This window comes from Metopolophium dirhodum, chromosome 9 (assembly GCF_019925205.1).
Source record: "Metopolophium dirhodum isolate CAU chromosome 9, ASM1992520v1, whole genome shotgun sequence".
NCBI lineage: Eukaryota > Metazoa > Arthropoda > Insecta > Hemiptera > Aphididae > Metopolophium > Metopolophium dirhodum.
In genome coordinates, this window is record NC_083568.1 from 8,161,668 (window position 1) to 8,185,414 (window position 23,747).

Genomic DNA, 23,747 nt, shown 5'->3' on the forward strand with positions numbered 1-23,747 from the left:
ATTTCGAGTGTGCATTTATTTTTATTATTATTATTGTTATCGTCAATATTTTTGCAATCATTATTGTTATAATTATTTTTATACCATTTTTTTTTTCATTTTTACTCTCCCTCGTGTGTGTAAAACGCATTGGGGAGATACTACAACAGACAAATTAATATTCAAAACGTAATTTAATTTTTGGCCAGCCGCATAATCATATTTAACATATTGTCTTTCGAAATTAGTTCATGCACGTTTGTCGAAAACGTTTCGAGCACCTTTTAACGGTTCCCCGTTGCAAAATAAACACGGCGTAGTAGTAGGTAACTCAATATAATAATATCACATGTATACAAATTTAAAAGCAACGTCTGGGCGGGAGTGTGTGCGGGATTAAACGGATTACGTAGCTCAATCAGATTAACAATTACGGTCGCGAGTAGGGCAGGTAAAAAAAAAAATTTCCAACGGGTGTGTCAAAATAATATATATTTAAACAACAATGCTCTCTGTATAACATGTACACTGCACAGTCATTGTTGGCTTCGCGCCACGATGATCAAAATACCGTGTAACACGGCGCAGTGTGTATGCAAAACTAATTCCGTCCGTGTCGAAATCAACGTACCTTTGTGTGCGGTGGTTTTTTTTATTTATCATCAATTATTTCACTCGCCGTTCTCCGCCCCGAGTGCGTAAGTCGTCGTGCACAACACATAATAATATAATACTACTACATAATATTATTATACTACGCGATATACCTATCGTTTGAAGTATATTATTTCTGAATGGGCCCGCGGTTTCGTTCCACTAATAATTTATTAAACGGTTGGTCGATTGAAAAGCGGCAGTCGTTATCGTAATAATATTATAATGTTATTATATTACGCCAAAACCAAACGTATTGATTAGGTTCTCATAGATTAACATTATAATAGCTCGTACGACGTGTTATGCGCACCTAGTATACCTATGCATGAGCGAATGTAATTGATTTAAAACAATTTTGTTTTTGAGTTAAAACATTTCGATTGAAAACTCCACGGGTGATATTTAATTATAAAATATACAAAACGTAAGGTTACGAAATAGTTCTACTGATAAGGTTTACGGATCTCTGGCTTTAAGTGCTCAGAGGGAGATATTGGTTTTAATATAAATATTAGGAACGTGTGATTTTTAGGTCAGTGGAAAAGTTCTAAAAGATTTACACGATGAAAGATATTAGGAAACAAACACATATTATACTTTTCACGCGTCAATAATAATGACAAAACAATCAAATCAACAAAAAATAAAAAAAAAATATTTATCTTCCGTTTTCCCAAAATATTTCTGATTAATATCGTAACAATAGTTCCCATGAATATTTTTTTAAAACCAAAGAATAATTTTGTCAATCAATTCAATTAGACTGTAAATCTGTGCTTCGATTTTTTTTCTATTTATATGAATATCAATAGAATATGAAAAAAAATCACTGTGTCGCATTCGAGTATAATTTATAAGTTATAACCCACTAATATACATATTTGTACATTTAAAATTATAATAGGTATTTATATTTTAATAATAAATATTAAATGTGCATTGATAATTGTCTACATTGACATTTATATCAATTTCTGTAGGACTACGTTAACTACCCAATTTTAAAGATACGATATTATTAAAGGTATAATGGGATAACTATAAAACGAGAAAATGTAATATACAGGGATAGAGTGGCTTGCTGGAGTGGGTGTCATTAAATTTGAAAGGAATGATATATATCATTGTATTTGGAAAACCATTCTGAGCGAAGCTCTAAACGGGTGCTTGATTACATTTCTTCACAGCTCTTTTCGCAGTTCTTCGCGATTTTCTGAAATTGACCCATCTAAAGTGCAATCAGTGTTCAATCAAAGCTGCTGTGTAAAACTTTTTTTTAGCTTTTTGCTGTCCAAAAAACTATTTGCCAAAAAATAAAAATCCCAATATCACTGAAACACCAACATATATAGGCATTCTCACTTTTTCAGATGGACACGTCATAATATTACATATTCTGAATATGATATATTCACACATTTGATGTTAAAATTATGTATATTGCATTTATACATTTATAAGCTGAATTTCAAATCAATCTTTCGTCAATAAACGAACTCTATAGTTAACCTCTAAGGCAAATCAAAGCACAGCTTAATAACGCTAAAATAGAAAAAAATTCAAAAAACTAATGTATCTAGCATTTTAGATTGCTTAATTATTATTCATTATTTTCTTAAAAAATATTAAGAAATACAAAAAAATTACTCTCTATAGTTAAAAAAAGCGCAAATACATACCGAAAAAATATCAGTCATCTTCACGTTCCATTTATAGTTTTAATTGAAAATATTAATGGATTCCATAGACAATATTTTTATTTACTTAAAATAAAACTTTAATAATTACGGTTATTAATTATTATTTTTCAAATACACTTAATATTACTTCATTAGTTTTTAATTTAAAGTTTTGTTTATATTCTATTATACTTGATCTATAAATCATTAATTAATAAATAAAGTAACTTAACTGTTTCCCACAATTTATCTTCAACCAATTACTGTCATACGACTATGTTAGGTATATTTATGGTGTTTGAATTTCATAAAATTATTTAAGTTTTATAAAACTTGGTAAAATTGCATTTAGTAACAATGTCAAGATAGTATATACGTATACATTGTTTTATATTTTATTTAATAATTAGTAATTTTTTTCATAAAAAAAATCTTTAATAATACACAAACTTGTCATAGATTTTAAGCGGTTATTCTTTTATATTCATTAAATTGAATTTGTACGTGTCGAGAAGCGTAGAATCTGTCAACACGAAAACGTGCGAATATAGTCTCTATCATATATAATTTCACCTTAAAGATTGACTACCGCGTCCAGATGCTCTTAAATCAAAGTGTATAGACAGAATGATTGATGTGCAGATAAGCTTGCGATTAACTTGACAATGGTTATCATTATATTGTATCATCGTAAGTCAAATATAATAGGATAACGTTATAATAATAATAATGATGATGATGATGATGATAGTGATGATGTCATAAAGAAACATATATACATGACAGATGATTTGAGATATAACTCGGTTTATACGGTGGGAATTATTATTAAAAACATTAAAACCCGAGAGCTTCATTATTCTTATTCCCGTGCGTGCGTTATGCTCGTATATAGTGACAGTTGTTCGCTTATAATGCGTATTAGTAATATAACAAAAAGAGCTAACAACTTTTTAAGCACAAAGCTAAAACTTTCCTAAATAACTGTTTTTGTTATCCCAAAAGTCTCCTAAACACTGGACTATGCTTTATTAAAGTTTTCCGTTCTTTTCTGCCGTTTTGTACATTTTTGAACAAAAGCTATTTGTACACAACAATAGACGCCATATCATAGTATGTGAAACGATATCCAATTCAAACAGCACTAGATTTCATAATCCAAAATGTTTCCCTTATTCTATCGTTTGTTTTTGTTGTATTTTCTTTCAGTTATATTTTCTTAAATCAAAATCATAATGGTTTTTCATTCGTGTCGATATGAAGGTAAAAAAAAAATAAAACTTTCGTTAAAATAATAGAAAAACAATAACTCATTCCAGTCAAATGCTTTTCACTATATAATAGATTACCCAACTGGAAATATTTCCTTTAAACTAATCATAAATGAATATAACTCACACGATTAAATATTTTATGAAATATAAATTTCACTTTATTCCCATTATAATGATTATCGAAAACATACGCATGCGAGTACCGTCTAAAAAAATACACTTTTTTTTATTTTCATAGAGTGTTTGTGTTGTAAAATATTATACCATCGATAAATTTAACAAATTAAAATAATTATTTTTACGAACGAATTTCACAAATCTCAAGCAGCTGATGTCATGAGTAATTTATACGCAGCCATTCGGATATTGTGTCTTAAAGGTTTTCTCGTATTTTTATTTTCTTTTAATCGCGAATGATTGATGTAAAAGACGTGTCCGAAACGTTTAAAAACACGAAATAATAAATTTCAATTGTTCTCGCAATGATCATTTATAATTGTCTCCGGCGATTAATTTGTACGTTGCTGGAATACGCGTGTATATTTATATATATATATATATATATATATATATACATATATGTATAAGGCGAATTTATACATATAATAATATAACGTCGATGCGATAAAACAATAATTAAATTACGATGATAATAATTCAGAACGCCACCAAGGATTCGGGGGGTGCAGTAGACGGGGGGAGGTGAAAATGAGGGTGGTGTATAGAGTGTGAGAGAGTGTATATAATAATATAGAATTGTATTTAAACGTTAAGTTAATGTAATGGAAACGCGCTCGCGAGAAATTAATAAATCCATATCGTCGTCACCACCGCCGCCGCTACATTGCCTAACCGTAAATCACCTACGAGGAAACTACTCGTGTTAAGTACACACACACACACACACACACACGCAAATACACTTTGCTTTCATCGACATGTGTTATGAAGCTTACATTTTTGGACGGTCGTGTGAGACTTAATTGGATGGATAATAATATTCTAGCTGCGGTGGTATTTATATAATATTATATTTTTATTGCCGCATTGTGTAGTAATAATTATACTTTTATCATTATGTATAATATGGCCTACACACTGATACTGGTTGTTGTAAAGCATTAATATACTTTTGTGGCACGCTGTACCTATACTATCTGCCGAGCGTGCGTAATGGTTTTTGAGTTAAAGCTTTTTTACAGAAAGGATTATTATTATACACATTACGCGTCGCGCCGCGTCCGCGGTTGACGGTGTGTAACTCCGAGCATAAAAAAATGTTTTAAAAAAATCAAATATTATTAGAATAACAATATACCTTTGTACGTTGTGTGGTGTGCATTATAATACCGTGATATTACGAACTGCGACGTATACTGAAAGTCCGCTACACAGGCGATGGTCGTTTTTAAAATGTATAAAAGCACACGTATAATTATTGGTGGATTTAATATGACGAACACGTCATCACGAATATCCGTATCTCGTGCGCGTATGAGCAATACGTTTATATGTATTTTACGAATATAAAAGTATCATTTTTTGAAAAATGATTTCCGTTCATATTATGCCAAGGACGGTAACTATAAGTATATAGCACGCACAGTTTGAAAACTTTAGCAACCGTATATGCATTTTTTAGTAGGTATACGAAATTGTTTGACCGTGTTCTTGACAGATTAAGGCGTCGAGTATGAACTTTTTAAACAAAAACTTCAATACAAAGTTCGGCCGCCAGTATTTTATGATTTTCAAACATTATTTTAAGATTAGTTCGCCGATATGACATAATGCATTTTTCGATTTTTATTTTTTCCCATCGTGGTCGTATTTTTCTACTCGCTCCGGTATACAATTTATCCATAGCGTTCGCTCCGCCGTCGACTTGTAACTCGATTGTGATTTTCAGCGACATATTTTCTATTGGACTGTCACTTATCGATAATACTCACTTGCGCCATAAAGTACCTACCATATAGTATATATAGATATACCTCCCGGTTTATAAATCACAATTTCTGTTTACCGTAGGTATATAATTCGTAAAATCAAAGCGTCTTATATATTTATATGGTATTCAATGTATACAAACCATCGGAGTTCGAAGGGAATGAAAAAAAAATGTTGACGTGTCGACAAATGTTGGTTATCTGATTTGAAAAAAAAAAAGAAACTCTTCGAGGGGAAAATAATATTATTCCGCTTGGCAAAAATATCGATACAGGATATAATACGCGTATTATAATAATAATAATAATAATAAATCGATGGCGTTCGACACGCTGCCATAAGAGTAATAACGTACATCGGTTCACTCGTCCAAATAATAATATATTATTTATCGTGTAAAAATGCTATTATAATATTTTACACGCCTGTATTTTTTCACATACATGAAAACCACAGAAGGGGTGGAAGGGGTGGCGTTGTGGGTTCGACGGTCTGGCAGAGAACCACTGTAAAACTCTCCGTAAAACGCATGTAGGTCGCTTTGTGAGTAAAATATGGAGTAAACAATTTTTAATTGATACGGTTTTCAGCTCATCAAAAATATTATATTTTGAATTATGTCCAATCAACGCCTGAAGGAAAAAATTGTGTCACCTCGCAAAGAAAAAATTTACTATCACTAAACTAGTATTAGTACTGCTGTCACTGGTTCTGGTACCTTTGTGGCTTTGCGCACTCACGAAACCGAATTGTGGTGTTGTAATAATTTACTTTTAGAATAGTTATAGACCCAAGGCCATGCTCAGAACAAACATTCGGAAGGGTTATGAAATATTGTAAAAAAAAAACTAATATTAAGTCTACGTTAATTTTTGTAATCTGAGAAAATGTTTGAAGGTGCCCCCCCCCCCCCCCCCCCCGAAGGGCATGTCTTTGGTTGTAGCCTGTTCTTGATAGTTTTTAATAATATTAATTATTTAAAATTTCCTATTGGCCGGCGTGTTGTATAGGCAATTTCGGTACATATTTGTGTAGGAAGCTTTTGATGGCATTTCGTTGGTCTCGTCCGACGAAAACCCAAATAAATTATTTTATTCATTTAAATATAAATGGTTATTGCTTACATATTGTTATTTTCGTTTGTGCTTTTGAAGATGGCACGATATGAATATTTTGCAGCGTCAAAAACATACTACCATAACCGCACTGCAAGTATCGAGGTCGCGTATTATTCACGAATTGCGTGTGTGTATTTGTTTGGATTTCACCAACTACGTTCGGCTCATGACGAATCGTTATCATAAAATACGTATGTTTACTCTTATGATGGAAAAAATAAATAAATAAATACCCAACTCAGTAATTATATACAATAAGGAAATAAATGTACATAAGTATAATTATATATTATACACTTATATATACTTAATATAATAACTGGCGTTGAAACTCTACAATATATTTATGTATATTATATTATATAAAAATGGGAAATGGCGTACTACGTGTTTAAAGTCAAATTCGCTGAGCCGATAGAATACGCGTTTGTCAAAAAAAAAAAAAGCAAAAAGCAATTTGTCGTCAAAAACTAACCGCGCCAGTCCTGGTAACCGCGTGTTATTACACTCGTTCTCTTCTCTGTGTCCGTCTCTCTCTCTCTCTCTCTCTCAATCTATCCTCCGACCCTCGTCACATATATATATATAGGTTAGGTATACGTACAATGTATATAAAATATTATGTGTGACGCACGTAGTATAGTTTAAGCAAGTGTACAGTCGTAGAGATTAGGTGACACATGTTTGTAGCGTGGCAGGCCGAAAAGTTTTTGCGCCGACCGAGAGAGAGAGAGAGAGAGAGAGATGGACGCCACCACCGCGCGGTGATTATTCGTCGGCCTCAGCGGCGGCTGTGGCAAAGTCGGCATGACACGTACGGCACCTATTGTAATGCGGGGGGTGTATTACACACCCCCCGATGCAGGTACGAATACGTAGGTCCGTCATCGATCGCGTGGTCTTAGCCGAGTTTATTTTACGAAATAAAATGATTAAAAAAAAAAAAAAGGCCCGTTCCAATGCAGCCCCGCTGCAGATAAACAAATATGCACGCTTTATACACCCTACTGTACAATGTTATAAACATGATTTGTGCGTGTGTGCGTGGGTGTGTGGGTAGGTGGGTTCGTGTGTTTGGGAATATTCAATTATTGTATACACGCTCGCAGAGACTATATACCGCGGTGTATATACCTGTCCGTATATACGCGTGCGTGTGGACTTTTATTCGTGTATTTTTGTCCGTGTGTGTGTATTTTTGCGTGTGCGTATACACCTCGCCGGGGAGACGTTTACGATCGATAACAATAAGGGTTAATGCTGCGGCGATGCCGGCAGAAGGAAGACGTGTCTGCGTCGGCCTTTATATTATATTATATTATATTATATAATAATAACAATAATTGTACTCCTTCTCTCACGCGTATTTTTTTCGTACCTACATATTATACAATATACATATTACACGCCCAGACATAATATATTACCTACAATAATGTGCGTGAACGTCACATGTTATAATTACTCGCGTTATGAATATTATAAACGATACGCATTACAGTTTATAATCGTATTTTTTATTTACGGGCGGAACCGCATTATATTACAGACCTTAGAACACTGTGCCCCATACAGACTTGCAGGTGTATTATACCGCGTACATGGAAATCAGAATTCCCGTAACTACCTTTCCCCTTTTCTGACTGTATATAATATAATATAACATAACAACCCGGGACCCTAGAATAGCGTCCTGCGAAGAAACGACGTCCGTTCATAACCTAAACTCAAATTAGATAACCGAATACCAAACGTGAGATAGGTTTATACCTATCTCACGACACAATAATAAGCCGGCTTTCTACTGCACCGTGTCGTGTCGTGTCGCGTCGCGTTCCGTATATTTAATATGTAGGTTAAAAAATTCCGGTAACACATTACCTGCGAGTTGAATAATATTCAACTCAACCCTGCGCGACATGGTATAGTGGAAACCAGGCTTAATACTTGAATACATTGCTGCAATACACCATAAAATTGAACGAAATTCGAAACACACTATTCCCGAACAATTTTATTATATCGAGCCCAAATGTCAAATACAATCATTTGCTATGATTATCATTGTGTCAAAGCATTAATCAACTTAAACATGGAACGTGGTTTATGATTTAAGAAAATAAACAATGGTATTATTGTGGGCGTTGTAATCTATTAGTGATATAAAGGAAAATAATAAGGCAGATAATCAGTGCGGTTATTTCACTTTCCTGTGTAATTTGATTCAATTTAACGCTAACGACAACGAACGGTGTCACATGCAACAAAAACAATGGTCGGAAAAGTAATAAAAATATAACCTATAGCTAGTACCATAATTCTGTCTCGTTTGAAGTCCCTGCGATGTAACCGTTGTAGAATTAAGGTTTCTACATTATTATTTTTTTTTTGGCCTCACCCTAACCTAATTTGACCGTGAAATACGAGAACGTAAATTAAAAGTAGTTCAAGACGTATACAAATAATCAGTAGAATTTGAAATCGCGTTTTCGTTTAGTTTTTCATCAATCGCGTCGGTTTATTCAGCCGTTTATCATCTGTCCGACCATACTCGAATAATAAAATATTCCAAAACGTGTGCACAATTTATCGTCAACGCACTTTTTTGAACCCGCGGTCGAGAGCGTCGTTAAGACAACATAGAACTCAGAGAAAAGAAATAAAAAAAAATCGCTGATATCTCGACGAGAGCCACTCACGTCGTCGATGGCTGCAGTCGCTGACCGTGCACTAAAAGAGCTCGTATACCTACACGGAGATATTATAACGTAATAATATATATATATATATATATATATGATATACAATTATATATAAAGCCGATGCACAATATTTGTTATATGCTGGCTATATAAATTATATTGTTGGAGAGCAGCAAAGGTGAGCCGGTCGAGAGTGCGACTGAAAGTATTATGTATCAAATACTGTACATATATACATGTATTATATACCTTCCTACCTACCTATATATAATATATTATATATGTCAAAACAACATTATCGTCGTCTGTCCGTCGAGTGTTGCTCGGGGGGGGGGGGGGGGGGACAGTATCCCTTTATATAAATAGGAAATATATATTATATCGTGTACGGTCGCCAATTCCGATAAGTACTACTGAGCACGTTTATAGTCCTATAATACAGCGTTGTTGTTGTTGTGCTTGTCGTTGTGTTGTACGTACTTACTTAGAGTAACGACGACTTAGTACTTTTATATCGCTGTGTACACCTGACCTAACCTATATATATCATAATAATATGTGCCGCAATGCAAGATCTTCTACGCGTGGTCGTGTGGATAACGTTTTTTATTTTTGTACTGTAAGTACTTACTTATATTCCTAATACTACGTCCGTTTCCTTGTGAATCCTTCCGGTTTAATTATTATATTACAGCGACGAGACGGCGAATCGCGAATATTAAATTATAATAATTATACGAACGATAACAAGAATAAAACTGTAACTGTTATTGTGTATCGCGATGAATGCCAAAGTACCAACATTCCGACGTACCTACTCCAGCGAATCGTGAGCGCAGGATGCCAACTGCAGGGTTTTGGGAACATAATATTATTATCAACGTACAAAACGACGTGTGTATCCAAACGTGTTCAGGGTTCGAAAATTCGGCGCGGCGCGAAATCGCTCGGCGATTTTTTGTCCTAGGCCCGTTCCCGCGAAGTCGGCGAGAAACGACGGAACACAAAAATGATAATATTATACTACCATACCTCCGGTAAATCGCCGTAAACGGCCGCACGCCGCCCTCGCGTACCTACGCGTTTCGGGGGGTAAAGTTTTCGGGCCAAAGGTACCTCCGGTCGAAAGTTTTTGTCGGTTTTAAGTCCACGCCGCCCGCATTCGCCTCGTCCGACCAACGTACGACGGTAGTAATAATAATAATATTAACAACAACATGCGCAGACCTATTATGGGTACTGTGCGTATATATAGGTGTACCTCTATCGGGTGGTACGTGCACGGCAGCGTTGTTTATATACGCGCGTCCGTCGAGATGGTTTTTGTTTCGGTAGTTTTTCTCTATGTTTTCGTTCCCCGATAACGTCACGATAATAACGTAACTTATCGCACGTATGTGTGTGTGTGTTTGCGCGCCGCAGTAGAATGCGATGTTTATATTTTATTGTATATAGGCTCGTCAATCCCGTCAAACTTATTATGGGCGTTATCGTCTGCCGGTCCGCGACTTACGTTTCTCGAATTCCGGCGATTTCGGATCGATTCCGTATGGTATATTATTATAGTATACACACGATAATATCGTAATATTCGTGTTTTGACATTTGAATAATATTATACCGTTGCGATTTCCGTGCGCCGATTTAAGTACAAAAAAGTTACTGCTCGTACATACGCATATTATAATATCAGGCCTATACGTGAATATCCTCGTGAATAAATAACAATTTCAACGTCTGTACAACGCAGCACCGAGTCTCCGTATATAAATAATATAATATTATTACCTTTGCACACGTGTTCGACGGTAGACATTAAATAATATATTATGCGATAACGACGAGTTGAGTAGTCCTAAATAAAACCGTCGGACACTCCGTATATAGTCCGCCAGTGTTATACGTACCATTTATATAAACGCGTATCCGACGCCGCACGCTGCTTAAACAGTTAGACTCTGCCGCCATAGCGAAGTCTATATTATTGAATACATATTGTAATATTTTTAAACATTTTTTTTTTTTTTTCAAGAAAATTTTACCGCTAACACAGTATAAAATATAAAATACAAATAGTACCTGCATATTATATTGTTACAAAAAATATCTACGTCCTATTAGCAATGCTTGTGGTGCAGGTGGTAGAGAGTTAAGTTAAATAAGTGAAAACAAGATAAGGAATTTAGGAATAAAATATACCATCAAGAAGTATTTAGTAACAAATAATATGCATACAATATAATTCTAATTAACTAATTATTATAGTACTGCAGACAGGGAAGGTTAGGACACAGACAACGTCATAGTTATGATTTAATCTTTGGGTGTGGGTGAGGGGTGGATAATTTGTCAGGTAAACGTCAGGTGAGGGGTTTCGTGTCCAACCCCTCTCCCCACTATACAGATCTATAGTTTATTTTATTATGCTATACCTACAGGGAAAAATAATTTATAATGATATTTTAAAATTATTACAAATTTTTAAACTATACGCACATTTTTTTTTTTTCAATAATATTATTATTTATATGCCCGCCTCAACTGTTAAGGTTATTGATGTTTCTGAAATACATTACATTTTATAATTTATACAAACAATTTTAAGTAAGATATACATGAAAGGCTTATATGTTAATTTAATTACGTGTGATACAATATATGTGTTGTATATGTAATATTTTCTAGATCAGGTTCGTCTTTTGAGGAGTTGGAGAAAAATCGATGTCGTCTTTGCTTGGTGCTAGTATATCGCATAGATTGTGCTTACTTACGCATTTGTTTTAATACATAATGAACATTATAACATAATTTACAAAATTAGATCTAATTGATGATTTTTTTTTATATAGTTCATCAATTATTACTTCGGCGTGTGAAGGGTTATGTTTTTATAAACAGCTAATTATAAAACTACGGTTGGTACATAATATTAAAACAAAACACAAAATATACTCCCATTATCAACCCCCATAATTACGGCACTAGACACAGACCTCCTAGACATGTTGTATAGATAATATTATAGTGTTCATAGTATTTGGACTTGAACTATTTTCGTTTTGATTTTTTGTCCATCCAAACTACGTCGATAAATAAATTAAACATTTTCCGACCGGAAGTCGCTGACGTTGCACGCAAGCGTCATAGTAATTTTCTTTTCTTTTTGTTTTTTCGAATCCTACGATAAACCTCACGACGTACGCGTAATTAATACAAATGTCGAACAACATATTTTGTATTAGTTGTTGGGCATCTAACACGCGCTGCTGTTTGTCGTGTCGAGAAAATTAATTAAATTTGTCTCTTTGTCTTAAAATGGGCGGGCGAGGTATAGCCGTCCAACAAATCCAACATTTATATATTTTATTGTACACCGGACATTGCAGTAGAATACTGTGACAATTCTTTACGTTCGTAAATTGTGTCATCCTTTTGCGGCGCGCCGCAGTGGGGGGTCAGATTAGAGGGCGAGTCCGGTAACACAAAGTGAATGGTCAACGCTATATTATATAGTTTATCTGTAACACTAATATACATAATATAACCTAACCACCATAACCATTAGATATCGGCATCGGATATCTATTGTTTCCGTTTGTACATTTTCCACTCGATTCAATAATGAATAACTCGTAATAAATATCGAATTAATGAACTCGCAACATCCTATAATAATATTATGTGTTACCATAATTATTATATGTTAAATTTTCGCAACAATAATATCAGATTACATCATTGAAATTGTAAATAAAACACCTAAACAACGTTTAGGTTATATTATAATACAGTGTCGTAAGAGCGGAAACACATGTGTGTGTGCAAAAAAGAGAGATATTTATTACGGTATTTCTTTTACCGGGAACCATTCGCTGTAAGAACAACAAAATAATTCAATATTCCTAGTATTTTGAAAGAAACGTGATTTTTTTCTTTAAAGACAGATTGAGAGAGAGAGCTTAAACGAGAGAAGACCGTACCCTCGACGACAAATTGAAATGAAATGACCAGATGTTTTATTATGGTGCATCAAGTCGCTATGACAACACACACACACACACACACACTAATAATATTGAACTATTAATATTATGTATATATATATATATATATAAATGTGTGATAGTTTGAGTGGGTTATTCAGTAATAACTATTAAAAACAAATACTAGTTTTATGTGTGACGCCTTTATTTTTTTCGTAAATATATCGGTCTGCGATAGCGATACTTGGTGACTATCCAAGTAAACGAAAAAATTGTAGAGTTTGGCACAAGACCGACCATAAAAGTGTATAAACAATATATAAGATTTTTTCTTTTTCTTTTTTCATTCGGTACTTTTCAGTATCGTTTTAAACGCTGTAATGATAATGATATCACTCCCATTCCGATAATGTAAACGCGTCAACGCTATTGTCGAGATCTGTTTTATTCAAACACATCTTTGACAAAAAAAAAACTTACACTCGATATTCCACTTAGAAATTCCCACACATTCAGATACATCTTCTCGATGAGTTCTTTGCAATATTGATGATAAAAGTTTTAAAAAAAAAAAAAATTATTTATTTTATTACTCTTTGTAGCTATACGCCTATAATACACGTACATAAACTAAATCAGTGAGAAAAAAGAAACACTCGTTGATGAGTATTTCGACAAGATCAATAGAATGTTTTAAAATTTATCGCATACGCCGCGGTGGTGTTACGAAATAATCTAAAAGGAAATCAAAAAAATTCACAATATACGAAAAAAAATATAATTCATACATACAGCGTATAATAATTTATATAGTTTCTGCGCTTATTTATTTTGTGTAAATTTATTTATTTTTATGAACGTAATAATAATACTTCGGAGCGCTTTTGGCTATATGGTTAGAATTATGGGTGTATGTGTACCTACTTATATTATATATATACAATATTCATACATTATATATACATATATATTACGCGGGCGCGCCATAATGTAAAAAAAATACATTCTGCTTATAACAAATTTTCTAGCCGAGAATACCGAGACCATTTATTAAATAACTTGCTGAACAAACAATAATTTAAAAAACTAATATTATACATGTTTATATTATTATACATATATTATATGCTGTATACAATATACACATTATATATATAAAATATATACACCGCACGGTCTTGTTCGTCGTTGTGCGTGTTAATTATTAAAGGACGATAAAACAAAAACTAAGGGAGTCATCTTAATTCTAATTAATGACATCGAAAAAGACCTTTTGTATGTCTTTCCCGGTTAATGGAAACATTTCGTTCGAACTAACATTTGAAAAAATAAAAACAATATATACGTACACGACGACGTGGTATATACGCGAGCAATACGAATAATGGGGTTTAAATTTTAAAACACATTTCATACAGGCACTTAATTCATTTTGGATTACCAAAATACATAAAATGCGATGAAAAAAAAATGGAAGAAAGCAATTTCACGCAAACGGAAAGTAGCCGGAGTGGTTCCCTTTCGTTTTTTTATACCGCCGACGGCATTACATTATTTACAATTTACAAATTTAATTATGATTTCCATGCAATATTATAATATTATATTTTGATTGGCCGTTATATTTATAATATTATAAATAAGCAATCATCTATCTTTCTATTTTCATCCCGATATCTCGTAGACAAGAAAAAAAATGTACAGCATAATAGTATACTGCACTGTGTTTTGGCACTCGAATCGAATCGGTCACTTCGGTTCAAACCGCATTATTATAATGTATATTGTTGGTATTATTTCAAATTTAAAAGCAATGATAAATAATCGATCCACTGTTCCGAGTGATGCTCGTGGTGCATTGTAATACATTGTAATACATACGCGACACTATTTACCAATGAATATTTGTGAAAGTCTACAATATTTAGGAATTTATGAAGTTTGCAGGGACCATAACAATTTAATGTACACGATGAAATTGAATCGAAAAAAAAATGAAATCTAATGAAAACCTCATATTTTAACTGACCATAAAAAGTAAATTTCATGTCCGCAAGCCAGATAAAATTCGTTCACGGGCCACTATTTAGTGACTGTTTCTAGCTGTATTCATTGAATATTTTTATAATTATAACGGCTTATAATCTTGACTTGAATTCGAAATATTCAAATTATGTTAAACGTGAATGTCCCACCCGACAAAGTCATATTTTCAAAGCATATTATTATTATTTATTAATAATATTATAAATATTAGCAGAACATTTGCATTCACATTACTTTTCGGCAGCAGAGAAAATATGTTTTCACGATATATTTAACGTTTATACAAAAATTCCGCGGGAATTAAAATTTTCGACGTTAACGTTAACGCGGACTTTTTCACGAATATATTACTATAGAATTTCGCGATAGCTATTCTATTGTCTCTAAAACACATAGTACACTATAGGTAATAACATTAATATTGAGGTTTTAAAAAATCATTTAGACAATAGTATAATATGTAATATAACAGTACCTATACTATAATACACGGTATAGCAATGTTATACTGAAGTAATTTTTTTACTTTATGATAATAATTATTACAGTTTTGAATAAACAAAGCATGCTAAAAACTCATGTCGACGACCCTGCAACAATATGATAATATTATACATCTCAAGAGGAATGTTAAATAGATTAGATACCTGATCATTAAAAATATCGTGATTTGCAATGCCCATTTGACAAGGCTTACTTTGCGATGGTTTACAATTTTTAAAATATTCGTCTTGTTCGGCTGAAAACCGTATACACGACGAGTTAATGTTGCCTCGAAGAAATAAGCGAACTATAACTCAATAGTATTGATTGTCATTAGTCACGTAACAAATAATAATATTTTTACCTGTCAAACTGTCTTTGACAAAAATATATGCAAAGGATAAAATAATCGATGAGGGCTGACGAAACAATGATAGAAAAAACGCACTATATATTGTTTTAGATTATGAGCGGAGCGTTTTACGGTTGTACAATATTATTATGTATTTATTTTTTTTTTTATTTGCATGTTGTTTTGTTTTTGAATGGAATGAGATTTCCTAAAATTTCGTACAGCTCCTCGGTCGACTTTTGGGACCCGAAATGAAATCCGTTAATGAAATATTTTGTTTTTTTATCATCCCAATGGTTTTCGATAAAATTACAAGCCACCGAATAACGGCGAACCTCAATAATTACACTGTGCACCGTTTTAAATCAAATCCATCGTCTGATCGCTATAAAGCGTTCTCGGTTGTTTAATTGCTTTGTAGAAAATTAAAATCGTACAACGGAGGTTTCAATAATTCGAACCGATTATTTACGTAATCGCCGCACCGCGCATGATATAGGCATATAGCAGCACTATTGTGTGTGGTTTTCGAAGAATTTCAACAGTTTTCAAAATGTTTACTTAATTTTATACTATTATTACCTTCGGTAGCGATTATGAAACAAACCACGCTCGTCTTGTAGTACTTTTAATTAAATACATAACAATAATAATATATTATTGTGTCGCACGACTATAAAAATTGGTGAACGTATATTATAATAGTATACCTATACGATGATAGCTGATAGACTTGTGCATAGTTTTGAAAATCGACAATTATACACAATACGTCATATTTATCATAGCTACACTCAATATCGTAATACTATTCGTCGTTACGGCTCAATATTACAATGTAATGATAATAACAATATTATATTATAATAATGTGAATAAAATACTGTCGTTATTGCGTTCGGAGATTACCTCGCGATCACGATGCGCCCTCTTCTCGGTTTCAAATCGATAACGTCGGTAATAATATTCAGATGTAATAATCGCATCGTTCCAAATTTATTCATTTTCGTATAATTATATTACGTTGTTTTATAATATCCCCACGCAGTCGACGTTAACCGGCAGAAATCCGTCGTTGATATTGCGGGATTGTTGTTAATCATCGCCGCGCGAGTAGACGACGAGATTTTCAATCGATAATAATATTATATTTTAATGAAAATGTTTGATTTCGTTTTCATACCACGAGCGCGTATCATTGCTACATTTAGGGCCAGCCATACATAAATTAGATTTATTATTTTATTTTTCGCTTTCGAGTAAAAGTTTTTTTTTTCCGGGCTAGGTAAACTCACTGTGCCGTGCATTATCGGGCCGTGACCTTTTTCGCCCGTTTTCTGCAGCTCATAATATATTCATGACCATATATAGTAGAGGTATTTTTCGAATAAAAAAAAATAATAAAAAAAAACAACTAAATTGTTGAATACGATTCACAAGTAATTACGAATAATTATACGAATACTCGTATTTATATTGTATACACACAAATGTTGTGTGCCTACTTAAAACAAGACCGTTAAACGTTACACATAATATTATTATTATTTTTGTTATGCTCTCTCGTGGACCGCAGTTATTATTATCTACGCCGTAGACAATAATTCTACTTAAATTGTTATTACTGTTGCGCTTTTGTAGTCCGTCATTATTTTGCGTTTATTCCGTTTATGAGCATTGAGCATATTATTATATTGTTTTGAATTTTGCGTCACAGAATTTAACGATTACATTATATACATTATAATCCTATTAGGTACCAATACATTTATACATTATTATTACCTGCATCTCTGTTTCACTATATAACGACTATCAAAACTATCTTGAAAACATGATACATTTTATTTGACGGCTGAACGACATAATATACAATTGTAATAAAATTTGTTTTATCGCGAACCGTTAAAGAATTTTGAGTTTATATTACAGTTTAACAGCCAATTATTCGCAAATTGAAACAATATATATTATTCCCTTATAACTTCAATAAAAAAGAAAGAAAAAAGAAAAAAGTACATAACAAATAAATAATAATGACCACTAAATAAAGTATAAACCGACAGAAGTCAATTTATCTAGAGTACATTTTCTTATGCGAATGAAAAACTTTTAGTCTAAATCGAGGTTAAGAAATTCTAGCTATAATATATATTAACGAAATGAATAGATATATATATAATAGTGCATGTAAACATATATATACATGTCAGCAGATTGGCATTTTCAATTAAACATAGGGTCTCCTTTTTTTTTATTTTTTTTCCTTTTCGCCAGTGACCTTTCTCGATAAAACGCGTCTGGGAACACAGTATTTTCAGTTCTGTAGATAAATAATGGATTTAATAGGACCGGGAGACAACGAACCCATCAGCGTGGTCCGTGAATAAAAGATTAATAATGGAATATTAAGACGACTCGAAAGAAAATAAAATAAAAATATCACGCCGCCGCCGACGGGAGCAGACTCTCTGCAGCTGTGTAGGTTTATACAGTTAACTAAAAAGATCGTCTATATTATTATGTACGATAAACAGAGCCGTCTTAGATAATAAAACAAGCAGCGGGCAAACGTCCCATAGAGATTTGCCATCGCCAGCTCAATCCGTTAAAGAAAAAGAAAGAAAAAAAGTGGTGGGGGGGTGGTACAAATGCCTGTGTCTGCGTGAGGGTGTGTGTGTGCGTTTCCCTTAACGACGCCATGGTTTTTAAACCTCCAGATCCTTTAGTGCTGTTGTTGTTTTTTTCCCATTTTTTTTTTTTTTTTTATATTCTTTTCTGTGTGCAGTTTTTTTTTTCGTATTTTCGTTTTTTTCCTCACTCTGCTCGGCTCACTATTATATATACCGGATCAGAATTTCAAACAGGACACGATTGTGTCCCGACACTCGACAATCGTTGTCGACGAAAAAATTCCACACAGAACACTCAGAAAATAAGACCGGGCCGTTTAAAATATACGTCTAATTTCTTTTTCTTATTTTTTTTTCTCTTTTTGAGCTTTCGAACCCCTCCCGGCCGTGTTAGCCACGCCGATTTAAGAAAAGGAAAAACTGCGGAAAAACCTCTTTGCTCCGATTCAACCGTATTTGCAATATACATTTTTATTATACATACACACATATGTATACACTATGCGAGTGTCTGGGTAAATTCAACCATTTTTCCACAGTAGGACACACATATAGTTTTATCAGCCAATTTTAAAACTCTGTACACTTTTTTAAATTCCAGTTTCAAACTACGCGCATGTAGGTGCCACCAATGCCGCTAATACAATTGTCAAGCCGAGTATTTAACTATTTCTTTTCCGAGTGGATTTTTAGACTATTTTCCGTAGGACGTTGTCCTCCAAATATTGAACCGCTAGTTTATTATTTATAAACGTTTGAAGTTTATTTAAAAGCCAGGAGTTGAGTGCCCGGGAAGTAATAATTATATACCACGCAAATGTCCATAATAAACTATCGGTTCAACGTTCGATACCTATTTTCGTCTCGACATTTTAAAAAAATATTTCGATTTAATTATATGTTATACGTTTAGCTGTTTTAGGCTAACGTTTATATGAGTATCTATAGTACCCGCTAGACATAAAAAATTACCACAGACATAAATAAATGCAATACAGTTACGAATTCCAATAACTTTACGAGGCATTTGCCTCACTTTGAATATCGCGCAAACTCACTTTTGTCTGTGTATCGTATAATAATAATTTCACCGGGACGTTATAATATTATATTAACGGCGAACAAAGTACGGAATTCTAATATCTGTACTTCAGGTATTTCGCTACATTTCGGCTTTTAACGCTCGATAATCCGGTGTCATAATATATTATGATAAACGTGGTTTCGGGGATTATGCAATTCGCGCGATAGAAACATCATACAACAAAGTGTATGGATTTATGGCGTTTTAATTACATAATAATATACACATCGGCCGCGACGGAAATTTATTCCGGAACGACGCAAATAACACCACTTATTTTATACATAGGTGTGTGCCTTGTGACGACCATGGTTAGTTACCAAACACGGAAAAATAATCGATAAGAGCGAACAAAATGAAATAAAAATAAAAACACACAAGTTCGCATGCGGTAAAAGTCAGACCGAAATATAATATTAATATGTACTGCAGTTTTTTGCGCGAACCATATACGATTTTCCATAAACATGATGAACACATTATATATAATATTATATACATTATAGAGCGGCGGCGTATTACAGTGGTATATATTGGGTGGGCCAGCAACAGTTTGGTTTTTTATGGCGGACAAACTTTTTTTTTCCCCGTGGCTAAAAATATTCGACTCCGGATGAAAAACGTAAAAACCTGGAAAAAAAAAAACTAAATATGGTCCGATAAAGATTTTCTGTCAAATGCAATTCGCCCATAAATATGTGGTGCACTTATATATTATATCGGTGCAGCGCGGTGAATTATTTTTTTTTCCTTCTGTCGTTCGGCAAATCCACCCAATTATTTCACATGAGTCGATACTATGTACTATCTGCGCCCAATTACATAGCTAACCACTCGGGGAAATAATAATCAGACATACATTTCGTATTACTACGAACAACGCACAACGTATATATATATATATTATTATTATATATGTGTGTGTGTGTGTCTGTATAATAATGTAACGAAACGTTTTTATATATAGGTTTATAGTTAACAATATCGTAAATACATATATAATATATATATATAAATGTATATTTACAATATATCGGTATATTACATGACATTCTTTTTTTTTTTTTGCTTACAGAATGGAAGAGGGAGCGGCGAAAACATTAATAGAGCGAATGGGTAAGTACAAAAAAAGTAATAATAATAATAATAATAATGATGATGATAATATAAGTAACTCTAGTTTAGTACCGCAATATAGGGGTTGTCGCGTCTCGGGGGTTGATACGCGGCACGCGTATATGTTATACGGAATAGAAATTGGAAGACAGACGTTACGGGGAAACGAAACGTCATCGTTTTTATTGTATTGTTATTGTTACTAGTATTGTTTTTGTTGGCGTACAAAAGTTGATGAGCGAAACACGAACGAGAGTGAGATTAAATAATAATGCGGCGCGTTATATAGTGGGCCGAGTCATAGTAGACGACATCATACACTGTGTTATTATTACATATATATTGCGATGATGTAAATGATTTCAGGGCTGTTATTCGATATCCCTCACAACCACCGCAACGAGTATTTGCACACACCCGCCCCTCATGTCCCTATACACTCACAATAAAGAGTTTAAAAGTACGTGTTAACCCGAGATTTCCACTGTGTGTGTGTGTGTGTGTTTTAACCGCCCCACACGTGTATCCGTCGCATCCGGCCGCCTACCGCGGTATGATGGGTTTAAAGAGCTTTGTGGGGAGGGGGGAGGGGTTCGGTCCATTGAGTTTGTGTGTCCCGCAATTCTGGGTGTGTATGTGTACGACCACGGATGAAAAGGAAAATATAATAGCGACAAGAGGGTGTTTGTATGTATGTGGTACGCGTAGTTGGGTGTAATCCGTAAGTGCACTTCTATGCCGCGACGAGGAGTGCAGGCGAACGACGGCGACCTGTCTGATAACAAACTTTCGATTGGCGCTCGGTGCGGGGCAGAGGAGTTAGGCGCCAGGATAAAGCGGGGGGGGGGGGGGGGCAGGGGTGAAATGTAATTTTATGTTTATTTATCGGGTGACAACATTGAAAGCCGTCGTCGTCGTCTTTGGCGGTACCTATGTATACGATAAAAGTAAACATATGAAATTAGTACTGCCTGCAGTACGAGCAGTGATTGAATTTCTGCCGAGTGGGGGTTGTTGGTAAGGACTGCGTCTTCTCTTTTAATTACTCTTATATTAATTCAGCGCGCCTCAGCCTCTTCTATAATTTAAAACAACATTTAAGTAATTATAATATCATGTCATTATGACGTCTCCGGGTCCGCATAACTCCGGCGCAACTACCCCTAATTGAGTCCCATACCTGAACGAGGAAAAAATAATATTCTAATTGAGTCACGGTATAAAAAAAAAATACCAATTGTGTCCGCGATTGGGAAACAAAAAGTATACTAATTAAGTACGCACTTGGAAATAATGAAATAAATCAGTCGAGGATTTTTTACTTTGTTTGTGTTGCACCTACTATATATTTTTATAATTCTGGATGAAATAGAAATGCAAACATTGTTAAACACTAAATCATTACATTAACTGTACCTAATCAAAAGAAATGATACTGTAGAAAATTAAATAAAAAATTTAAATGCCACAATCACAAACAAGTATTAAGATTTGATTACCATAAAAAGTTTATCGATATTAGACTTTAAATTTATTTATTTATCACTTTAAATTAACATTTGTGAATAATAAACTGTATAGATACCTATACAGTTTATTATTCACATTTTTTAAATTTATCAAAAATGTTCAAATTATCATTTAAAAAAACATTTTTAACCCATATACCTGTAGAACTTTTCTTACAAACAATTCTAAGCTTGTAAAAATGGGAAGAAAAATGTTTTTTTTTTCATAGTTTGTCGGGATTCATTGGGATTCAGTATTAAAACATGGACTCAATTAGTTTTAAATTTTCATTTTCATTTTCGTTCTAAATGGTTTGTTAGGACTCAGTTCGATCACAACAGTGATTATAATAACTCGTCCATTCTCGTCAATCTTTAATTTGTTTTTATATTTGACAAAATATTTTTTCTCATATTTTAGTGTTCGTTCTCTGACAATTCCTTTATTAAAGTATGGTTTCGATAAATCGTATTTGATCGTGTAAAGCGGAGGTTCAGTATAAAATTCACCGTGTGCCAATAGAAATTAAGTGGCACTGGTTGTTAACTTTCTGGTCTTTGCAGGGGGATGGGATAAATATTATATATTTTATCTAGTTTGAAAATTGTAAATTTTTTTTTTATTCAACAAAATTCAAGACCGTACAAAGATGTCTTCAAGTAATAAAATGCACGTGATCTTACTATGTTATATATTTTAGACACCCTGGAGACAATCCGTTTTATAGCAACATCGACAGCATGCCGGATATTCGACCCAGGAGAAAATCCATCCCTCTTGTCTCGGAACTGGTAAGAAAAATGTTCAATATTAATATAATATTTAAATTCATCCTTTCCCCTCATTATAACTTACTGGGAACGTAAACTCCCGAAAATTGGATATTCATCGAGTATATACAGCGTTTTTGTAAAGTAATAATATTATTATAATTCAACCGAGAAATGAGTGTGCCCGGTGATATTTTTTTGGTAGTAAATATTTTTGTACAAATTTTCGCTTCTAAGTGTATACCGTATATTATAATTTCTTCATGTGAAATGGTTTCTCTTATCTCCTCATGTTTTATGTTGTTTTTATGTGTACCTATATGAATGTTTTTTTTTTTTTTTTGCTGCTATTCCACGTGTTCTCATCATGTTTCCTATGTAAAATATGTTCTTTAGACTTCCTTAATAGATT

General features: G+C 33.4%; 1 protein-coding gene across 6 annotated transcripts in view; it reads left to right on the forward strand.

The window, feature by feature from the left end:
* Window positions 1-23,747, forward strand: part of LOC132951894 (protein unc-13 homolog B) — a 185,883-nt gene that overhangs the window by 143,837 nt on the left and 18,299 nt on the right. For all 6 annotated transcript variants that reach the window (XM_061023935.1, XM_061023937.1, XM_061023936.1 and 3 more), the window contains 2 exons: window positions 21,016-21,056; window positions 23,266-23,356. In XM_061023935.1, the coding sequence (XP_060879918.1) occupies window positions 21,016-21,056; window positions 23,266-23,356 (132 nt within the window). The remainder of the gene's footprint in view (window positions 1-21,015; window positions 21,057-23,265; window positions 23,357-23,747) is intronic.